Source organism: Erpetoichthys calabaricus, chromosome 2 (genome assembly GCF_900747795.2).
Source record: "Erpetoichthys calabaricus chromosome 2, fErpCal1.3, whole genome shotgun sequence".
In the NCBI taxonomy this organism is placed as follows: domain Eukaryota; kingdom Metazoa; phylum Chordata; class Cladistia; order Polypteriformes; family Polypteridae; genus Erpetoichthys; species Erpetoichthys calabaricus.
Window position 1 is genome coordinate 96,374,489 of NC_041395.2, and position 22,975 is coordinate 96,397,463.

The 22,975-nt window shown below is 38.2% G+C and overlaps 1 protein-coding gene across 1 annotated transcript in view; it reads right to left on the reverse strand.

Moving 5' to 3' along the window:
* Nucleotides 1–22,975, reverse strand: part of LOC114645302 (mucin-5B-like) — a 111,784-nt gene that overhangs the window by 6,671 nt on the left and 82,138 nt on the right. The window contains 9 exon segments of the mRNA XM_051922497.1: nt 998–1,366; nt 1,870–1,992; nt 3,340–3,380; nt 3,472–3,576; nt 9,984–10,161; nt 13,554–13,585; nt 16,451–16,569; nt 17,612–17,681; nt 17,832–18,010. Coding sequence (XP_051778457.1) covers nt 998–1,366; nt 1,870–1,992; nt 3,340–3,380; nt 3,472–3,576; nt 9,984–10,161; nt 13,554–13,585; nt 16,451–16,569; nt 17,612–17,681; nt 17,832–18,010 — 1,216 coding nt within the window.

Genomic DNA, 22,975 nt, shown 5'->3' on the forward strand with positions numbered 1-22,975 from the left:
GCTTTAATTAAGTGTTCCTATTGCAAAAAGCAGGACAACCACTTGAAGTGGTGAGGAGGCCTGGCTGGAAGCAAACTTAGGACATAGTTTAAACATGCCTCTTAGCAGAGAGTGCCTAGAGTTGGGAGGTCATTCAGGGAAATGGCTCAATTGACTGAAGAAACACACAAGTACAGTGGTTTGGGTAGGTTTGGGTTTGTTTGCGGCTGCAACACCATTTTTCCTTTCAGTCCTTCACCACACCATTCTACTCATTTTAGAAAAAAAATGAGAGGCATTCTACTTGACAGCTAAATTAGGAATGAAAGTGGAACAAGCAAAACAGCAATGATGCTAAGTAGAGTAGCAAAAATGCAACTGAATGGTCAAAAAAAGAAAGAATCAATGTTTTGTCTAGACCTTAGCCCTATTAATATGCTATAACTGGACCTTAAGAGAGCTATCCTTTACATAATGTACTCAAATATCAATGAACTCAGTCTGTGTTTTATAGAAGAATGGGTTACAATGTCTCATAGTATAGTGTAGGAGGCTGGTAAATCGATATAAAATCATTAAGACATGACTACTAATGCTAGTTCTACAAGCTAATGTACCATACTTCGGCCTCCTTGGCATTACTCAGTATTGTGTAACAATACAAATAATAGTATTCTCTAACAAGCTTAATCCAACTCAGGATCACTTGGGGCTAGGCAGTATGGGACATAAAACAGGAAATAGCTCAGCCTAGGGAGCCAGTCCACTGCCAGGTCCGCACACTCCCATAGATTTGGAATAGCCAGTGAACCTAACCAGCATGTCTTGGGAATGTGTAAGGAAAAATGCTTGCTGACACAAGGGGAAGATGCAAACTCCACTTGGACCATGACCAGGTGTGGCGTGCAGGCCAGAAAATGTAATCTGTAAGGTAATATCGTTACCCACTCCATAACCATACCACCCAACAAGATAAACATATTTTCTGAAAGTAATAAGGTAACTGTATGAGTCTTACCTCAAGTATGTAGGTACTGTTGTCACCAGAAATGATACTGGGACTGCCTTTACTTGTGGGAAGACCGTTGTTACCAGTGGGAGTTCCATTGCCATTGTTGTGAATGGGACTGTCAGTGTAGTCATTGGTTCTGTTGGGACTACTGTTGCTTCCTGTGGATTTACCAGTGTTCCCATTGGGAGTTACATTGCCTCCAGCAGAACTGTTCTCATTTGGATTACTGGTGCTGCCACGAGGACTGCCACTGTTGGCACTGGGAGTGTAGTAACTGTTGGTGATATTATTGGAAATAATAGGCATTGGGAAGATGCATGCAACTTGTACACACTTTCCACAACATTGTCCTGGAACATCCTGATAGGTAAAACCCTGTGTAAAAAAATAAAACAAAATATAATAAAGGAAACAATGACATACCAATATACATTCTTTTTCAAGCTTTTCAAATGATTTTGGTATCTAGCCTTCCATTCTCTGTGTATTCTAAGTCAGTACTATAGGAGAAATTAAGTAGGATGGGTAGCCTGGTGAATGAAGTGCAGGACCCTAAACCACAGGATTATCAGTCCAATCCCAGCCACTGACTCCCTCAACATGTCAGTTAGCCCACTTGTACTCCACTTATAGAAATTCAATATGTTTACAGTGCTAATAAAAGTAATTTCAAACAAAAAGGCCAGTTTAGAAAAATGAAATACATAATTATGTGACTTTTATAAAAACACAGGAGCAGTATAAATTATTTTAAGGTACTCAGAGGCAAAACTGTAAACCAATAACTGTTATTTTTAACAAATAGATGTAGACAATTTTTCAGTATATCACTACCAGAAAACAGATCTACTCAGAGATTTTTTTTTGGCCACACATACTATAGAGCAGTGCATGTCACATGTCTTCTCTTCACAGATGATTTTATGGAGCTGCGTGGATGGGTCCACCTCAGCGGTACATTGGCAGTTTTCACAGCTGGATTTTGACAGAGTTGCTCCAACCTGTTAAAATATATGCATATGGCTTATACCTTTGCTCATCATATACTGTAGGATAAAAGACTAATCCCCCTTTTGAATGTTTTTTTGCTGATGACATTGTGTTGTGCAGCTCCAGAAAAGAGGAAGTGGACAGGAAGTTGAAGAATGGTGAAAGGCTTTGGAAGATAGTGAATTGAAGATAAGTAGGAAGAAGACAAAATATTTTTAAGGTTTATTAAGGATTCAGATGCTATCCTGAAGGGAGAGCTATTGAAAAGAGTGAATAAGTTAAATATCTAGAATCAATGGGAGCTAAAGGTGGAGAATTAGATGCAGTAATAACCCAAAGTGTGTAGTGTGGATGGAGGAACTGGAAAAAGGTATCAGAAGTATTGTTTGATCAAAGAATTAAGGCAAAGGTTAAAGGTAAGGTTTTTAAGACAGTGGTGAGACCAGCAATGATGTATGGAGCTGAGACATGGGCAGTAAAGGGAGCACAGGAAAAGAAGATAAATGTGCCAGAAATGAGAATGTTGAGATGGATGTGTGGAGTTACACATAAAGGTAAGAGTAAAAAACAAAATTGGGAGACATATCTAAGAAAGTACAGGAAAGTAGTTTGAAGTGGTATAGACATGTGATGAGGAGAAACAATGAATACAAGGGCAAAAGAGTGATGGGAATGGAAGTACATGGGAATAGAAAGCGAAGGAGGGCAAAGCAGAGATGGATGGATTACGTAAAAGAAGATTTGAAAGACAAGGGTCTGACTAACAAGGAGGTGCAGGACTGATCTGATTGGAGAAAGTTGATTATGCACAATGACCTTAAATATAACTAAGAAAAGATGAAGACAAAGAAGAAGAAGGACAGAGAGAGTACTTCCATCCATACATACATCCATCCACCCATTTTCTGGATCTGCTACAAGGTTTCTGTTAGCCTAAACCAAAAGCGGCAGAATTGCAGGCAGTGTCAGTGCCTTCTGCATTGTACATCCACTCAATTAGAAACTCACACACACTCACTTATGTTGTCCATTTATTGGCACTAATTAACATATGTCACAAATCTTTGGGATGCTGAAATAAATTGGAGGACCCCGACTTGGCACTGAACTTTGTCTCAGGAGATGAGACAACAGTGTTACCCCTGAACCATCAAGCCACTCTCTTAAAACTTTTATCTAAGTTATAAAACTGAAAAAAAATTCTTAATTATAAAAATGAAAAATAATTTACTTAAAAATAAATCTTATATAAATTTTATGCTACTTTCCTTTTAATCTTCAAAACAGATTTATTGTACATGGTTCCTCTTTAGTGTTCTGCTCTTAAATGTCCTAGGAAGTGGAGTATAGGATCTTACCTGGTACTCTGTATTGTTGAAAACACAGACATTCTTTGGTACTGTAAAAAAAACACACACACACACCACATTATATAGTGATTGTATCGAAAGGGCTAAAACGAAATTTTAAGAACAGATTCGGGTACTCACCACATTCATAGACAGGGCAGCATTCACCATTCACTGTTTTGACTACTACCTGGAATCCAGCTTCACAACTCTTTTGGACTTTAGGACAAAGGGTTGCGTTGCACTCTGTAGTAAAAAAGCAGATTAAAAAATTCTGTTATTTTTCCTACGTAAACAGTAGCACACAAGCCACTGCCATAATTTTGTGGTTTCCTGTTTTGCTTATATGCCTTTCATAATGCGGTGCATGGCAACTGAGTCAAGGATCTGATAATGTAAGTAACCCACTGTATATTTGGAAGTGGTTATACAGTACAAAAAACAGGTAGTGTGGTCTTTTGCATGTCATCTTAACATGGATTTAATACAGACAAATCCTTTAAATGCTGTAAGCCACTGCCATTTGCTTAAATAGCCTCTGGAAACTATTCTTATGAGTTTCTGTATAAAATACTTTAGTATCATGTGGACAGATGCAGTAACATTTAATCTACTGATGAGGAGGAGCAATACAAAACATGTCTAGTTACAGTATATTTCTTCCAATAATAAGGCATTTAAGTCATGTACTCTCACTGTTAAACCTTCTTTAGATGTGATAGTGTGTCAAAAATTAAAAATTGGATTTTATTTCTCAGTAGTAAAATAAGTAATACCCATTATCAGTCTTAGTAGACAAGAAATTAGAGTAAGCAGAACATAGGTAATTCAAAACAGGGATAACTTTATGAATATACTCAGCAGTATTCCCCCAGATCTCTGTAAGGTAAATGATGAACTATGGCTCAGTGTGATTATCCATATTACTAACCGAGAATGCTAAACCGGATGATGGACGCAGGCACATCCGGCCATGGGCCGTAGCTGCAAAAAGACGTACTGCGCAGGCGCAAAAAGAGTCCGCGAGAGTCGGCTGAGGAGCCGAGAAAGGCGGACAAAAGAGGGCGAGAGAGGCGGATGAGGGTCCGCGAGAGGCGCAGGCACAAAAAGAGTCCGCGAGAGTCGGAGAAAGGCGGACAAAAGAGGGCGACAAAGGCGGATGAGGGGCCGCGAGAGGCGGACAAGACCAGAGAAACAAGGGGTGAGCACGCACCGAAAAAAGGAAAAGGCACATAAAAAAGTAGTCAAACGCGGGGAAAGCACGAAACACATTGCACACGAAACTAGACACACCAAAAAAAAAGAACATACGAGCGCACAACAGCAAGGCATGACCACACCCCCCCCACCCACCCTACAGGCACGGGACGGGACGGGACACACACCAAGAGGGGGATTCAAACAAGACACAGGAACACAAAAAGAAAGAAGACGCTCGCGCAACAACAATCCCCCCCACACATCCATAAGAAGTGACACCCAAAGCCACATATTCTAAAGTGAACGTCAACACCTTCACACTAGGCAGCATAGGTGTCGGCATAGGTGTCAGCATAGGTGGATGTCCTTTCAATAAAGCACTATTAACCGTTCAACTGCAGAAAAGGATACATATTAACAGTGAGTGCGATCCTCCTTATTACTTATCCATATTTCGCATGCTGAGAAAGAAACAAGTCATGAATACACGGTCACGGGTACAAAACGATTCGCGTGTCAAAGTGCTGCATCGAAAGAAGCACGATTTCAAACCGAAAGAGCTCACGTATCAGACATACAAAAAAGGGAGCGAAGAGACAGAATAAATGAACGGAGACGTGTACAACGCGCAAATGAACTGACAGAAAAAAAAAAGCAAGACGCGAAAAGCACAAAGCTCAAATGACCGACATACAAAAACAGACAAGGCTCGATACAAACAATGCACGGCGTAGACTGAAACGGACTTTGCGCAAAGCGGAGGCGAAGAAAAAAAAAGAAAAAAATAGCGCGTCACAAATAATGGACATGCAACAAAAAGGCAATCAAACGCAAAAAGCAAAACATGCCCGTCGCGGACATCAACGCCACACACCTGTTAAACGCTTACGCAAAATGGCTGAAAACGCCTTCAATAAGGAATCCACTACTGAGGAAAATTCATTGGGATTAATGAATGTCATTTGCAATCATTGTCATTCACTTAACTTCACAGAAGAAACAACTGGCAATACAAATAATGAATTTACACGTTGTTGTCAAAAAGGTCAGATTAGACTGCCTCCTTTACATTCATATCCTGAATATCTAAAGAAGCTTCTAACTAACGATGTGCCTGAAAGTAAAAACTTTATGAACTGCATTAGATCCTACAATAGTTCATTTGCTTTTGCATCTACCAGAGTACATATCAGGCCACCAAAAGGCAATGGCCCATACTGCTTTCGCATATGTGGACAAATATTGCATCGCATTGGAACAGTGCACCCTCAAACAAATCAACAACGCAAATATGCACAAATCTACATCCTAGATCCACATGAGGCAATCTATCAACGCATGAACCTTCCTGAAAACAAACAATGCACAGAGCTTATAATGAGAAACGTCACTCATGTCATAAACAATCACCCATTAGCTAAGTCTATAAAAATGCTACATGAAGTTGAAAAGGAGGCAAATACAAAAGCAAATGCAGAAGGTATAGCGGCAACTACAATTGCTTTGGTCTTGATAAAGGACAAAGAACAAGATCCAAGACGATACAATCTTCCCGTCTTTAATGAAGTGGCAATTGTCTTTCAAAGTAAAGATGGTGAGCCTCCATTTCACAGAGATATTGTTCTACATTTACGTCCTGATAAAAACAACACACCTACATTCCAACGCAATGTTGCCTTCTCACGTGTTCGACGTTCATCTGACGTTAGAGTTAAAATTATAAATGATCCATGCCAAGGAAGACTCTTTCAAGGACAAGACACCATCTTTACTACTAATGTTATATACAAAGAAATATTCCAATAAAACATTAATATATGCCAAACACTCTATTTGTTATTTCTATGCGCATCATCCAAAGCTGCACACTATTCTATATCTAATTCATACATCTCACTCTTTGTCATGTCCCAACGCCAGGGGTTGGCGAGCGAAGTGAGCAGGGGGCGGAGCCCCCTAGTTACTTAATAACTGAAAGTACAGTATATTTTGCATCAGATGACTATATCAGGTGAGTCATCTTCATTCATCCCAAGTAACCTCCGACCTTCTCAGAGCACTGTGTGTCGACAAAAATGCAGCACACAAATTACTGAGCTTAAAGTATGAGCAGCTGCTTCTGTGTTAGGAGATGTTAATATCCAGTCAAACAAGGGCATACTCAGAGCGGGGGAGGCTGTTTTCATTAATTCACAAAAAGTTAATTACATAACCATGTATTCAGTTTATAGAGGACACTAATTTAGACAGTCATGTACTCTTGAAGTAGAATCAACGCAGGTGGACTAAAGAGTGGATATGAAACTGGAGAGGTATATTAGGAAATTATTCAGTCTAACAAAATATTTTATTTGTGGCTTTACTACATAAAAAGTGGTTAAGACCTCTAAGGTACACTGTATGAAAAAGACCTATTAGTCAAAGAGGAAGCACTATGGAGTTGTACCATGTTAGCCATTATGAATGTACTGACTAGTCAAGCAAAATGACACCTTTTATTGGCTAACTCAAAAAGATTACAATATGCAAGATTTCGAGGCAACTCAGGCCCCTTCTTCAGGCAAGATGTAATGAAACATGTAAAGTTTTAGTAGGAATAAAGGAAAATAATCGGATGTTACTAAGATTAGTAAATGGCAGGCAGACAGTGTGGTGTATTGGTTAAGGTTTTGGACCAAAGACCTTGAACCCTGAGACTATGAGTTCAAATCCTGCAGCTGATACAGTGTGGCCCATAAGCAAGTGCTCCATTTGGTAAAACAAAAAACTGTAACCAATCGTATCTCAAATGTTGTAAGTCATCCTGGATAAAGGCATCAGCCAAATAATAAGAAAAAGTAAATGACATAGTGTATGTGGAGGAGAGACTGGTAGGGACCTGAACTCACAATATAACAAAGGTGCCCTGGAGGGTTCATGCCCCAACATAGTGATTGCCCAGAGATCATCACTCTTTGTGCACTGTGAGGGAGTTTCAAGAAATGTCTTGACAGATAACTGGCAGAGATGTCCTTAAGTTACTCAATTGTTTCTGGCCACCACACAGAATGGACAGGCAACCTTTAAGTGGAAGCTGGAGCTAGACATCCAAGGATGGCTGGGACCAATAAGCACAGCCTTTAGGGTCTGGAAGGGAAATCAGAGTACTCAGAGAACATACCATCTGTTGACATAGGGAGAAACTGACCAGGCACAGGTTTTGAACCATAGACTCCGAAATTGTGAGAAAGTTGCCACTTGAATATGTTATCAATAGTGTATATAGCTAGTGGTTTACATGTTTAATGTAAAATCACAATATCAGCCTTGACATCAAGTTTGCTATTGTTTAAAGGCATACGAAATTTGATAAATGACTGGAAACAATTTAGTCCATCAAGCCCATTTGTAATAAGTTAAGCTAATAGCTAAGCTGTTCCAGTAGCTCATCCACACACTTCTTAAAGGTTGACAAGGTTTCTGCTTCAGCTACATGACTTGGTAGTTTGTCCCTAATTTCCATAACACTTTGAGTAAAGAAGTGCATCCTGGCTTCAGTCCTAAATGCACTTGCCCTTAATTTCCAAAAGTGTCTTCACAAATGTGATTTGCTATCTAGTTGAAAGAATTGACTAGATCTACTTTATTGATGTCTTGGAGAATTTGGAAGACCTGGATTTGGTCCCTACATAGTCTCCCCTGCTCAAGAATACACAGGTTTAATTCTCTGAGCCTGTCAGAGTGCGACATGTCCTTAAGTCATGGGATGCAGCGGTCTTTTAAAAATGGTATAGACTTGTTGGATTATGAAAAAAAAAGATTATACACAGTGTAGGATACAATTAATACAATGGGGTATCAATGTCAGTCAGTCATTGTCCAACCTGTTATATCCTAACTACAAGGTCGCGGGGGTCCGCTGGAGCCAATCCCAGCCAGCACAGGGCGCAAGGCAGGAACAAACCCTGGGTAGGGCGCTAGCCCACCGCAGGGTATCGATGTCCCATAGTGAAAGTTATAAAAGGATCAACCATATCCTGAAAAAACATCATGTGTACACCTACCACAGTTTAAATATGTTAAATTTTAAAATACCACTGTATACATTTACTTATTTGGCTGACACCTTTATCCAAGGTGACTTGCAGCATTTATGATACAATTGGTTACATTTCTTAAATTTTGGTTTTCCAGTTGGAACACAGACAGGTCTAGTGATTTGCTCAGGGTCACACAGAGTCAGGAGCAAGACTGGAACAGACCACCTCAGCATTTGAAGTCTAAAGCCTTAACCACTAAACCTCACTGTCTCCTATTTAGACTCTATCATTCTGGTGAATATAATTCTTTAGGGCGGCACGGTGGCGCAGTGGGTAGCGCTGCTGCCTCACAGTTGGGAGATCTGGGGACCTGGGTTCGATTCCCGGGTCCTCCCTGCGTGGAGTTTGCATGTTCTCCCCGTGTCTGCGTGGGTTTCCTCCGGGCGCTCCGGTTTCCTCCCGCATTCCAAAGACATGCAGGTTAGGTGGATTGGCGATTCTAAATTGGCCCTAGTGTGTGCTTGGTGTGTGGGTGTGTTTGTGTGTGTCCTGCAGTGGGTTGGCACCCTGCCCAGGATTGTTTCCTGCCTTGTGCCCTGTGTTGGCTGGGATTGGCTCCAGCAGACCCCCGTGACCCTGTGTTTGGATTCAGCGGGTTGGAAAATGGATGGATAATTCTTTAGGTCAAATTGTAAAATGGTATTATTTGTCCCATTTCTGTGGTGTTTGCTTCTAACATTGGAAGTGCAAACAGAAAGCACACTCACAAACAACCAAAAACAAAGATCTACTCACACACTGGTCATTACAATGTCCATCCACACACCCAGTTTCATATCTTTCGATTACAGTACAGAGAGAGATGTATGAAGCCGCCCCTCATCATGCAAACTTACAGTCCCACATGCCACAACAATCTACATAAACATCTTATGAACGTGGGGGAAACTGGACCACCCAGAGAAAATCCACATGAACAAATGGAGTAAATGGAAACTCTGTAAAGAAAGCAGCATTGCTAGGGGCCCACAGAGTGTTTAGTGCTGTGACACAGTAATTCCACAGGCCTACAACAATACAGTATAATAGATTTTGTAACAGCAGTGAAGACTTTGTTTAATGCAATTTTAAAAATTAGTCATTTAAAACATGTTTGCGTAGGAATACAGAACTTTTACTATGTATACCATACTGTTTTAACATAACAATATGGCTGTGATTGTACCTCCAAAAATTATTATAGTTTTCTATTATAATTTAAATAGCAAAAATCAAATATGTTGGTAGTAATTTAAAAATATAAAAAATGTAAAATCAGAAATAATATAAATAAAATAATAAAATATATTCAAACATCCTGGACTTTAACAAATGCAATTCTGGTCAGTGTCCTGCTTGGGCTAAAGAGGGCATTCATCTGGGAACAGCACTTACCACATTTAGTAATTGAGCAGCAGGAGTTGTTAGCCATTGGCTCACTTTTGGCAACTTGGCCTTCCTTATCACAGGAGACTGCCAGCAATTTCGGACACTCCATGGGCTTACACTGAACACTTAAGGAGTCCTTATCACAGACACACTGATGGCAGTTGCTCTGCCATATCTCATTGGGCTGCAGAAAAAGAACAGAGCAGATCAAGGGTCTGTCGGGGTGTGTAAGGCACACAAGTGGTGAAGATAGCTGATATGAAGGAAGGAAAGCTGACAGGACGATGAAAGGCAATGGCAATTACAGTTGGCTGTAAAGTTTGCAAACCAAGATAAAGGATTAACTGGGAACAGCCCCTTTCAAGAATCTACCTCCCTGTAAATTCAAGACTTCTTCTTAAACACTTAAGAATACACACACAGGTCAATTCGAGGTTGTGCAAGACGTTTTACCAACTTCCACCCTTGAAATTTAGTTCTGTAAGATTGTAAAAGGAAATTAAATTGGCACCCTATGCAAGAAAACAAAACACGTCAGTTCCAGTAGTTAAATGTATATCCTTCTTACAGTATGTTAATATGTCCTGAATTTAAAAGGATATTTCTTTGTGCAATTTCAGGAAAAAAATTGTCAGCTACATCCAAGCATCAATAACAGTAAAATCACTGGGTTGGTAACTGCTTTCATTGTGTTTGTCAAATTCAGTGCTGCTATGTAGAATCAATAAAGGCCACCAGTTCAAAAGAGTTAACCTCAGGTCATTCTGTTCAAGGGGGAGTGTTAGGGGTGTCGAGTGTCCATCTTGCAGTGCTATACTCATTCTCACAGATCAAAGTGGCAAAAGAAGTTCAATCAGCTCATCTAACTCATTATCTTTTAAGAGACAAACGTTAAATTATATTTTTCATATGTCTACTTACTTGAACTAGGTTATTTAAATAAGATGTTAAAGTTTCATTTTGCAGCTACTGTATTAAAAAAGGTAAATGATTAAGATATGTAGATTTTATCATTTCTGATTCTTGCGCATTTCTGCTGTTACTGTGGGAAGCAGAGTGCTGCAGTGGTTAGCAGTGTTACCTCAAACCTTCAGTGTCCTCAGTACAAATCCTGGGCCCTGGCTGGTATCTAGGTAGAGATTGTTAGTTTTTTCCCTGTGTCTGTGAACTCCATTTTTTCTCCCCACTCTCAAACATGTGCAGGTTACTGACTCTAATTTGGCCTGTATGCATGAGTTGGCCTAGTAGAGTGAAACCAACTTTACATGACATTGTGGAAAAGCAGGGGGGCAGTAAAAGGCAAAACACCCCGTCAATGTAAGTAGAGGACAGCACAGGACACAGAGTGGCACAGAGGCCTTGGTGGTGTGGGAAGAAGATGAATAGAGTCCCAGCACAAGTGAGAATAAAGAGCAGGAGGTCCAGCATTCACCAAGGGTAGGTATTGTGCCTAGATGAGGAAAAGGAGCTTGGACTTAATAGGAAAGTCAGAAAAAATAACCTGGGGAAGGCAAGAAAAGGTCAAAAACAAGATGGAGGTCATTAACTGAAAAAGTCATGGAATGTCGGAGCTAAAGCACATACCAAAAATTCAAAGTCAAAAAACATTTCAGAAAGGCTCAGGATCAAAAAGTCAAACATTAAATTATGCTTCTGCCAGATTTTGTTCCCTGGTTTAAGTATATTTTCGTTTTTTTATTTCTGTTGTTTTTGAATGATTATATTTTGTTTGTTTTTTTGTTTATTATGTTGTTTTTTGTTAATATGACTCTGTTTATACATTATTTAGAATTAATGAATTGTGTATTGTCTGCCTATGTTTCTTGTTTTCTGTGGCAGGAGCTCAAGAAATGGGGCCGTCATTGTGTCACTGCTGAGGGACCGTCCTCAGCCTTTATATTTCAGGCTGGGGAGTCACTCCCTCAGAGGTTCACTCTGATAGTTGTGGAGTGCATTTTGTGTTTTTGGATTTTTATGGTTATTGTGAATTCTTGCTTTGTTTTTGGACTCAGTATAATGGGCTGAACTTATTCACATTGGGTTGCCTTTTTAGGCCAACCCTTTGTCTTTTTTGCCTTATTTTGCCATGTCTTCTTCTTTTTTATGTAATAAATCCTTTGAATTTTATTAACTGTTTTGTTTTGTTTAGTCCATTTAAACCAGAGGTTTACAATCATCCTATTCATTAAATGGCATTTTTCAGTATTTACATTATTTTGAACTTTTAAAAGCCTGAATTACATTTTGGGCCTGTGAAGACCTTGAAGCCTTTCTTTTGAGTTTGTTGCCCGGCTGTCTGGGGTGTCGTCTGTTCTGACCAGTAAAGTTCTTTTCAGGTTTTTGTACATTTCGAGGTCTGTTTAATCCAAATTTGACAATTTTGCTTTTCAGTATCACTACAAAAATTAAGCACGAGCAAAAGATTGTTATCCCAAAACATGCAGACAGTACTGTGCCACCTTCTTTTATAGGTTGGAGCTGCAGATGCAATAGAACATGTGACACCTCTGATTATGCGACATGTAATGGCCATGGCAATAAACAATATGGTAATGTTCATAAATCCGAAAATAACAAAATGGTAGTGCTGGTGAACATTCTAAATGGCATTGTGCTAAAAACAAAATAATGAATAAAATTACAGTAAAGAATATTGTAAAAAGGCTAAAGAATCATGTCAGTTGGCCTTCTAACTTAGAGAAGTCATGTGAAACATTCACAGATGGATGCACCTCACACATGTACCTCTGTTTCCCAGGAAAGAGAAAGCAGGCAGCTTGGCATCTGCTTTGGGGACACAGCCACACAGTGGGCTATTGCAAGGACATTTGAAGCCACTAGAAGGAGCCCAAACTTGCTGCTCTTTTACCCAAAGAAGGGACACTCTTGAGCCTGGAGCTTGTCTGGAAGTGACCCTGGAGAGCAGGTTATATCTGCCACAGACCAGAGGCTCAAAGAATATTGAATATGGTGGAGAGTGTGGGATAAAGGCTCATTGTGGGATGAAAAACCCAAGCTGGAGGAAATCAAGAGAGACAGAGAAAAGGCCTGCTATAGTATGGAAGAAGTCACACCACCCTTTGAATTCCATGTGTTTTCTCCCTTGTGTGACTTATTGTGTCAAGTAAACCAATAAACAAGCTATTTTAATTTGTGTAAGACTTGATATTATTATGGTTGAAAAGAAATTCCAGAAGAACAACACAATGACTGCTCTTGTAATTCCAATGATTAAGACACATTCTTAAAAACATAACATCAAGTAGGTTCTTAAATGTTCTACAGAAGCATCTTTTTTACTTTAACAAAGCTTACATAGACTTTCTGAAAACAATCATTTTGGTTTTATGTAATGTTAATGTTAGTTTAATCTGTCTTCTACAAACTATCATTTCATTGTGCTTTTTATTAGATAGTACTTATACATTTGAACTTTCTTTTTCCAAATAAAGATTCATTACTTTAGTAAATAAATTGCTTTCATTTTGTAAGGATGGCTACTTTTGTTGGTTTAAGGACAAAACTAAATGTCTTATTTAATTCATAAAGAATTTAAAGCAATTGAAATACACTTACCTTTTTTGGCATTCCATCTGGGCCAACACAGTCTGTTAGGGAAATAAAACAGAGAGCACTTGAGTTTCCTTTCTGCATTCCTGGCATGGCCTTAAGGTACTCATTACATCTTAAGATAAATGTTTATTTAAAATCAGTTTTTCTTGTTTCTTTGGAGATGTTAGTTAATGGAAAGGAAACATCGATGACATATAGATCTCTTTCCAGACCTCTCCAAAAGGGTATCAGTAATTATCACAGACCAACAAGTGCTTGGATGATATTCAGTGCTGGATGAGGGGAAAAGTACATGGAACTAAATAATAACAAAATGGAACCTAATGTTCTGGGTATTTCATGCCAGATGAAAAAATCTGGTTACACTCATATTGTTGTAAATGCCCAGATGATTCCACTATCCTCTTTAGTTACAAACCTAGGTGTTACCTTTGACCCCACTCTTACTTTTCAATAGCCATATTGACTCTGTGCCTAATGCATCTTTGTATTACCGCAGGTGTATATCCAAAGTTAAACCCTCTCTGTCCTGCTGGGAAGCTGGTCCATGCTTTTAATTCCTCCTGTTTGGAATACTTCAACTCTCTGTCTGTTGGACTATTCACACCATTCAGACGTTACAGTATATTAAAAATAGCAATGCATGTATATTCCCATTTAAAACCTATGCTTTCATCTTTACAATGGTTGCCATTATAAGATTCTGCATCCTGTTAAAAGTGTCTTACTACTACTGCAGCTAAATATCTTCAGGACTTACTTATCCTTCCACTTCTGCTGTCTCTCCAATCTACATCCTTTAATTTTCTGGCTGTTCTGCAGATAAAGTTGCCTAAAAAAGGTGATCACAGGACCAATGAGAAGGTGGGGGGCTAAGATTCCCCAGGTCCATGATTCCATGGGCCCCAGGTAGGGCCCAAATACTATATATTATTATTTATTTTAACAAAATTTCAGTTTTTTTTTAGAGAACGCATCACACACTTGTGTTTCGATTCTGGACAAACTCAAAGAGCTGGTCAGTTGAGAGACAAAGCCAAAGAGGTGAGATTGTGTTGGTTTGGATATGTGCAAAGGAGAGATGCTGAGTATATTGGGAGAAAGATGTTAAGGATAGAGCTGCCAGGGAAGAGGAAAAGAGGAAGGCCTAAGCGAAGGTTTATGGATGTGGTGAGAGAGGACATGCAGGTGATGGGTGTAACAGAACAAGATGCAGAGGACAGAAAGATATGGAAGAAGATGATCCGCTGTGGCAACCCCTAACGGGAGCAGTAGAAAGAAGATCACTGCTACAGTGTTTTCAAACATTTGCATCACTCTCAAAATATTTTGCACACTACCAGTAAATGAGACCAAAGCCAAAAGGCCTCTAAGTTTATTATCAAGAATTAAAAAAGTGTTAAGATCTAGAATGTGCCAAAATAGTCTCAGTAGTCAGGCTGCTTTGGCTACTGAAACAATGTTAGCCAGACAGTTGGATTTTGATGACATTATTCAAATGTTTACTAGTACAAAATCTCTGTTAAACGAGAAGTACAGTTATTTATGTCATAGTGAAGCAACTAATAAGTTTTTGTAAAAAATAAATATTAATATGAAATTTCAATTAAATTGTTACTATAATATTACTTTATATGTATTTTTGTGTGTAACTTTACATTAAATTGTTCTAATTGCTAATTTTTTATGTAAAAAAAAAGGAAATATTATTATGCAACATTCAATTAACCTGAAAGGAACAATGTTATTATTATATTATTATAAGTATTTTTGTATGTAATTTTGAGTTTGATTCTTCTAGTCTGATACTGTTTATTAAATCTTTTGATAGTAATAATCCATGAAAGTATAAAAATTATTTATTTGTTTATTTATTTTGTGGGCACAGAAAAAATCCATTCCCCAAGCCTAGTGTTGGCTCTTGACACCCTGCGTCATCGGGCCTTCTACTTCTTTGGCATGTAACTATTGAACAAACTTCCGGGCCTCGCCCTTACTGGCTGCTTCAATTGTTGTTGTTCACATTTCAGAGCATTACCAACACTGGTTCTTACAAAGCTAAAACCTTTATAATCTAAGCTTGGTATTTTAAAGTCATTTTTGTTTTCTTCACGAATGTGGCAAACAGTTAGGAGATTGATTGGTGTCATCCATGAGCCTCCATTTTGCTTAGTATGTGGACATCCTCATTTTGTAGGTTGGTTTCTTATTGTTTGTGAGAATTATTTTCATTGCTAGTCATTGTGACCTGTGACATCATTTCACTTTCCCTGTAAGAGATGATTGAGCCCACAGCAGTTTGTTGGAACTTTGGATTAAGGATCTAAAAGCCAAAAATACAAGTAATAGTGTGGGAAATGATTGCAATTTAGTTTTACAAAATTGTTTTGGCTATGGATTGTTGCTGAGTGCAATTTTGATTTTGATGTTTGGTTCTCCTGTTTAATCTGTTCAGTCCCCTGCACACACAGCAACTATTATTTTGCTTTGCCCATCTGAAAATCTTTATTAGCCTTTTGGTTCTTACCTTATGCCAAAGGTGATTTCACAACAAATGCATTAATTGGTCATAGAAGCTTGCATTATTGACCAAAGCATTATTTACAAATAAAAAATACATCTTCCTTGGCAACTCACAATGACAGTTAATGGATTCCTCAAAAATTATCCAACAAAAACTATAAAAAGATTATATATACTGTACTTTAAAGCCAAGAAATGTTCTTGAGTTACTTATTCATGTTTTAAGAAGTGTACACGTACATACTTTTTATAACAATATAATTTTGTTTGAGACTTTACCATCCTGCTACCCACTTCACTTCCTTCCACTTCAACTTTGACTTCAAAATTGTAAAATATATCCCTTAGATACAGCAAAGAAATTTGTAAACATTTACCACAAGATGAGACACAAATGTCTGATTGTGAGTTGAAAAGAGTCTTTCCCTCAGGGCAAAAGCAGCCTTCGTAAACGTTGGTCTCTTTGATATCTTTTTTGGCAAAGTCCTCATTGTATCTGTTGTGAAGAGAGAAGAAAACTTAACATTAGATCTAGATAGATAGATAGATAGATAGATAGATAGATAGATAGATAGATAGATAGATAGATAGATAGATAGATAGATAGATAGATAGATAGATAGATAGATAGATAGATAGATAGATAGATAGATAGATAGATAGATAGATAGATAGAATGTTTTTCTATTTGATTTTTCAGAGAAATACACTAAGAAAACCTCCCTCAAATTAAGCTTTTCATTACTTTGCTGTGTAATTTTCAGTTTCCTGAGATAGTTGAATGGTAGTGACAAGCAGCATTCATAAACAGTTGTGACAGGTTGCACAGCTTGCAAGGAAGTACAGAGGTACATGGTTATTAAGACAGCATGCAAAATGGAAAGTTGTCCACAATAGTAGTTGGATAGTTCCTATAAATACCTGTGTGTATGCATACATGGGCTATGGATAGTATGCACTGCACATATAAATAGTGCTGAGATGAATAACATGGGGGAGATGGTAAACACAAACACTTCCAATGTACAAGGATACAATAAAGTGCACCTTAAAACCATTTTACAGGCCTAGTTATCTCTAAGAGAGTGCTCAAATTGGGCAGCCTGGGTTGCTTTGGTGCAGAAAAATCTGAAATCACCAGTAAGTTCCCCAGGAACTTTTAATGGACTGGGATTGTTTTGCAACATCTTTGTCCCTAGAAATGATTCTGGAGATCGCCCAGTTTCGTCATTAAATTGGTCAGAATTTGACTAACTTTGGGTAGAAGGTATAGAAAACACATGGATGGCAGAAGAGCTGTTTTTGGTTTTACTTTAAAATGGGTAAAAGGTGTGACTAACCCCAAGAGATGGACAGTAAGGAAAATGACCTACAGATGTGCAAAACATTTTTTGCTCTTTTTTGTTTTTTTTTTGCTATATGGCAATTACTTAATCACTTATTCACCCTTTATGTTTTGTTAATGATTCAATATCTTTTGATATGGCAGACAATTCTCAAACGTGTAAGTAGAACAACTGTAAAACCACTGTATTTACCTATAGTTACAGGTGAATTCAATGGCTGGTCCACAGGCTTTATATTCTTTTTCTTTAGGACAGTTATATGCTGCAGAGAAAAAACAGTGGAAAGTCAAGATAGTTTCAGACTTAAACTTTTATGAACAATGTGAAATAAGGTAATCAACCCTACTTCATTGCAAGGATCTTATTTTCTAACAGAGAGAATATCGATCATAAAGTAAGCAGAGAGACTCACCGCATTTTCCATTAGTATGGTTCCTCCAGTCAATGCAGACCCCGAGATCAGCACACATAGCTGCATAGTTCTGCAAACTACTGCATTCTGGGTTCACTTTATTCATCTGGCACGAATCCACCACACAAGCTGCATAGTAAGGCTCCGAAGGTAGCAGATTGTGACACTCTGCAAAGATACTGAGGAACACAACATGAGATTGTGAGCTTCTCCAGTAAAATTTACTCTTAAGGTTTTCTGAGAAGAGGGGCTTTGTATCTTCCCCTTATAGCTCTGCAGGGAAAACAATTCAAACAGACTTCTCCATCAAAAGAAGGACTTAATGTTTGTTAGTACCAAAGAGCAATAATCTCTATGACAGTGTTAATTAAAATCTGTACAATGATTTGAGCATAATATATGCTACAGTACTCAGAGTTCCATATGGATTTCACATTAGGTTGAATGTTGTCCCTCTGTTGATATGGTATTTATAAATGCAGGTTTGTGCATTAATGCCTTCTGCCACAGGCTAAAGATTACATCCAACTTTCATGGACTCTGTAATTAATTAAAAAAATCGATGTATGGTTATCTATAAGAAGATCATTTTGATTGCTCCTTCTGTATAATTTTGTTAGTATTTTATAGTAACATACAGTATTCATATAATGTCAACTGAAAATATCTGTGCGTTATGATTTATACCATATGAATCAATGTAACATTCATCACTATAGTCCATATCGTTAATCTCAGTCCACATTAATCCATCATTGCTCAGCAGTCCAAATTATTCCTTTCACTATAAATAAGGCACATATTTACTTTTTTATGTTCTTTAGGTGGGTGGTGCGGTGGTAGCGCTGCTGCCTTGCAGTTAGGAGACCTGGGTTTGCTTCCCGGCTCCTCCCTGTATGGAGTTTGCATATTCTCCCTGTTTCTACGTGGGTTTCCTCTGGGTACTCCAGTTTTCTCTCACAGTTCAAAGACATGCAGGTTAGGTGCATTGGTGATCCTAAATTGTCCCTGGTGTGTGTGTGTGTCCTGCAGTGGGCTGGCGCCCTGCCTGGGGTTTGTTTCCTGCCTTGCACTCTTTGTTGGCTGGGATTGGCTACAGAAGACCCCCATGACCCTGTAGTTTGGATATAGTGGGTTGGATGATGGATGGATGTTCTTTATGCTGATCACATGAATTTAGATTTTAATGAAACTTGGGTCTTATTGCTTTATCTTTTTCAGTAATGTCGGTGAGATAAACTAGTTTTTAAATATATTCCTTGTTTACCTTCTGATAACCTGAACCAAAATATTTAGGTAATGAAATCCAACAAGCTCTCTAAGAGGAACCTTCTACAGTATGATTTTACAGTTTGTGATACAGATACCAAAATTTCTAAATTCTTTAAATCTCTTCATACATAGTATTGATTTTCTATATTTAATGTGATCCTTGATATTCTTTTTACTTTTCCTTTCCACATTGTATCAGACTAAGTGGCAAATGATAAACTCCACATTTGAAAAAGAAAGGAAATTTATGTTACAGTATATGTGTGCTCCTTTGTCTTGGACATTGTTATTATTTGGCTCTGTCAACACTGTGAATGTATCCTAATAACTACTACAACTACATTTGGCTCTGTAATGTTATAATATATGCAAAACTTCTGCTTGAAAATTATAAAATATGATTTGGCTTAAAACTTTTGATTTAACCAATATAATTTTAAAATTTGAAAAACACTTCTTTGTCTTGTAAAATATATATATATTTTACACTTTTCATTTTTTCACAAGGGCTTCAAAAGGTAATTCATAACATTTTCACAGCATAAATACAGGAGTTGGTTTCGTCCGTTTATAGGAGATGGACGTCTGAAGCAGAGCTCCGCTAGCAGCGGCTTTATTTTCCCACGTATTTCATATTATTTAGAGGTATCCAGTATTTAACCCGACCAAGGAACTTCCACTACAATATACAAGCATGAGTAACAAGAAGAAAAATCAGAAGGAACCGGAAAAGAAACTTAAAGCTGCATCAAAGTCCGGACAGACTTCTGGCCTGAGTGCAAGTGTAAGGTATGGCCTCACGGAGACTGACCTGGAACAGGCAGAAGAGTGCGCAGAAATCCTGGGACCCCGCTCCATTGTATCGTCCATTGTATCGTCTCCAGTCGAGAGTGAAAATGGGAGCGAAGGCGCAAGTGATACAGGTCGCGAGGGATCGCCGATTTCTGAGGATCATTCGAGACTAGAAAGGGCTCTGCAGGACGTGCTCTCATCTACTCATCGCGAGCCTGTAACAGGAGCTGCATTTTCACTTGCGGAGCACGAAAGCCGAAGCGAACTGTCCGAACTGAAAGAGATGATCGCTACACAGAAAGAGATGATCGCTACACAGTCAACTGCCATGGTCACGGCCATGAAGGAGCTTAAGAATGAGCTTAAGAAAGAAAACACAAATGATCTTAAGAAGGTGGCCATTGAGCTCAAGAAGGATAACAAAGATAAGGAAACACGTCTATTTAAACGTTTCGACGTGAACTTTAAAGGCATGTTGGAGAAATTAGTGGAACACATTGAAGAAACTAATTCCAAACTGAAAAGGCTTGATGATCATATTAATGACGTTTCAGATCAGCTGGAAGACGTTAAGCAGGGACTCACGGCTCGAGTGGAAACAGCAGACCAACTGGCATCTAACGCGATGAAAAAGCCACAGCTGTGAACTCGGAATGCAAAAAACTTGGAGACAGACTTGCAGCCCTGGAGGATGGGTGCAGAAGAAATAATATAAGAATTGAGGGTATACCTGAGAAACGAGAAAGCTCGAGCCCAGTGAAATTTGCAGTAGAAGTACTGTCTAAAATAATTGGAGATGACTTTAAACTCGACAATGAGATAGCCACGGCTTATCGCACAAAGATACCAAGCGCCTTTAAACCTAGGTCTTTTATTGTCCGCTTCGAGCGACTAAGATGTAAGCTTGATGTGATGGCACTTCTCAGACACAAGCAAGAGATTATATTCGAAAATAATCTTATTCGTATTTTTCCCGACTTCTCACCATCAACAGCTGCAAAACGCAGATCCTACATCAACATTAAAAGGATTCTACGGGAAGCCGATATCAAATACAGCCTCTTGTATCCTGCCAAACTGAAAGTGGAAGTTCAAGATCGACATTATATTTTCTTCAGCAAAGAAGAAGCTGAAAAAGAATTAAAGAAGCTGTTTCCGACACTTTTTTGAAGGTTAATTAAAATTAAAGAGCCGTATTCTATCAAGGCACGGGAAGGACCTATGATCTGATCGCTGGATCCATGTTTAAAGAGACTGGTATTATAATTATACATCCCTTATTTTCTTTTTTTTTTTCTTGACTTTATATGTTATATGTTTATGTTTTAATTAGAGTTATAGAGTTATAGACGTGAGTGTGAAAATGTGGAAGTGATTAAAGTAGGATTCGTTTTATTTATTTATTTATTTTTTTATTATTATTTTTTTTTTTTTTTTTTTATTTTACTATACCTTAAAGTAGACTGTTTAACTTCATACCCTTGGTTTATTGCTTGTTCTACTATTTATATAATTACCATTATACTATTACAGTAGGAATTACCAGGTTTATCCTGGACTAGTTTTTAAAATCATTCCCAGGGTTGTTTTTTTTTTTTTTTTTTTTTTTTTTTAAATCTTAATATCTTAACTTAAAAGCGCTGAAGATTATTTCAAGCTTAAATATTGTTAATGAGAACATTTTCGGCAGATAGTATTAAGGATTTAACTGTAAAAGATATCTCTGTTTTAATTCTGTAACGCCGCTGCAGGGTGGGGTTTGTTTTGTTTTGGACGTGCTCTGTCTCTTCGTATGTCAGAGGACTGGAACATCGCGAAGTGGGATCTAGCCTCATGTGGGGAGGCAAAATGGGGGGGTGGGGGGATAAAGGGGGGAGAGAAGGAGAGCAGGTTATATCTAATCTATTCTTGTAATCCTTATAATTCTAAATATCAATGCAACAACAGGCTAAAATGCAACAACTCATGGGGAATCTTGAAACTAAGATTAAAACTGCCATATTACCAATTAAAACTATAAATGACATTAAAAACTCAGAATCAATGTCTCCATGATGGGACAGTTAACTTTGTGAGCTGGAATGTTAAAGGCCTGAATCACGAATTAAAGAGAAAGAAAGTATGCTCTCACCTAACAGGCTTAAACGCTAAAATAGTATTTCTACAGGAGACCCACTTACTAACCAACGATCAGTTCAGATTACAAAAAGACTGGACTGGCCAAATGTTCCATTCTAGCTTTATAAAGAAAACTAGAGGGGTGGGAATTCTCATACATAGAACAGTTCCATTTGTAGCATCAGAGGTAGTGTCGGACCCTGAAGGGAGATATGTGATGGTCATGGGCAACTTATATAACAGTAAAATGATTTTGATAAATGTTTATGCACCCAATGTTGATGATAAGGAATTCATGCAAAATCTATTTGCATCCATTCCCAGTGTGAACACTCATAAAATTATAATGGCTGGGGACTTTAATTGTGTTTTAAATCCACTCTTAGATAGGACTCCTGTGACAGGGGGGACGACATCTAATACTGCAAAGATAATTACACAGTTTTTAAATGATCACATCTTATCAGACCCCTGGAGGTTTCTTAACCCAAACTCAAGAACATATTCGTTCTACTCACCAGTGCATTATAGCTACTCAAGAATTGATTATTTTTTTATAGATAATAATTTCCTACCTACAATTAAATCATGCAAATATGACACAATTGTTATCTATGACCATGCCCCTCTAGTCTTGGAGCTAAAATCAATAAGCCCCTCATACTCACCTCGCAGATGTCGTCTTAACCCTCTTTTATTGGCAGACGAGAACTGCACAGAATTTATATCCAAACAAATCAGCTTCTTCCTAGAGACAAACACGTCCACAGAGGTTTCTGCAGGAACACTCTGGGAAACTCTAAAGGCCTTCTTAAGAGGCCCGATTATTTCATATCTTTCCCATAGAAGTAAATTAGAAACCAAGAAAGTGTCAGAGCTAAGAAATGAAATTACTAGAATAGATGAAGAACAAGCCAGGCGTCCAAGTGAAGCTCTTCACAGGAAAAGGCAGGCCCTGCATA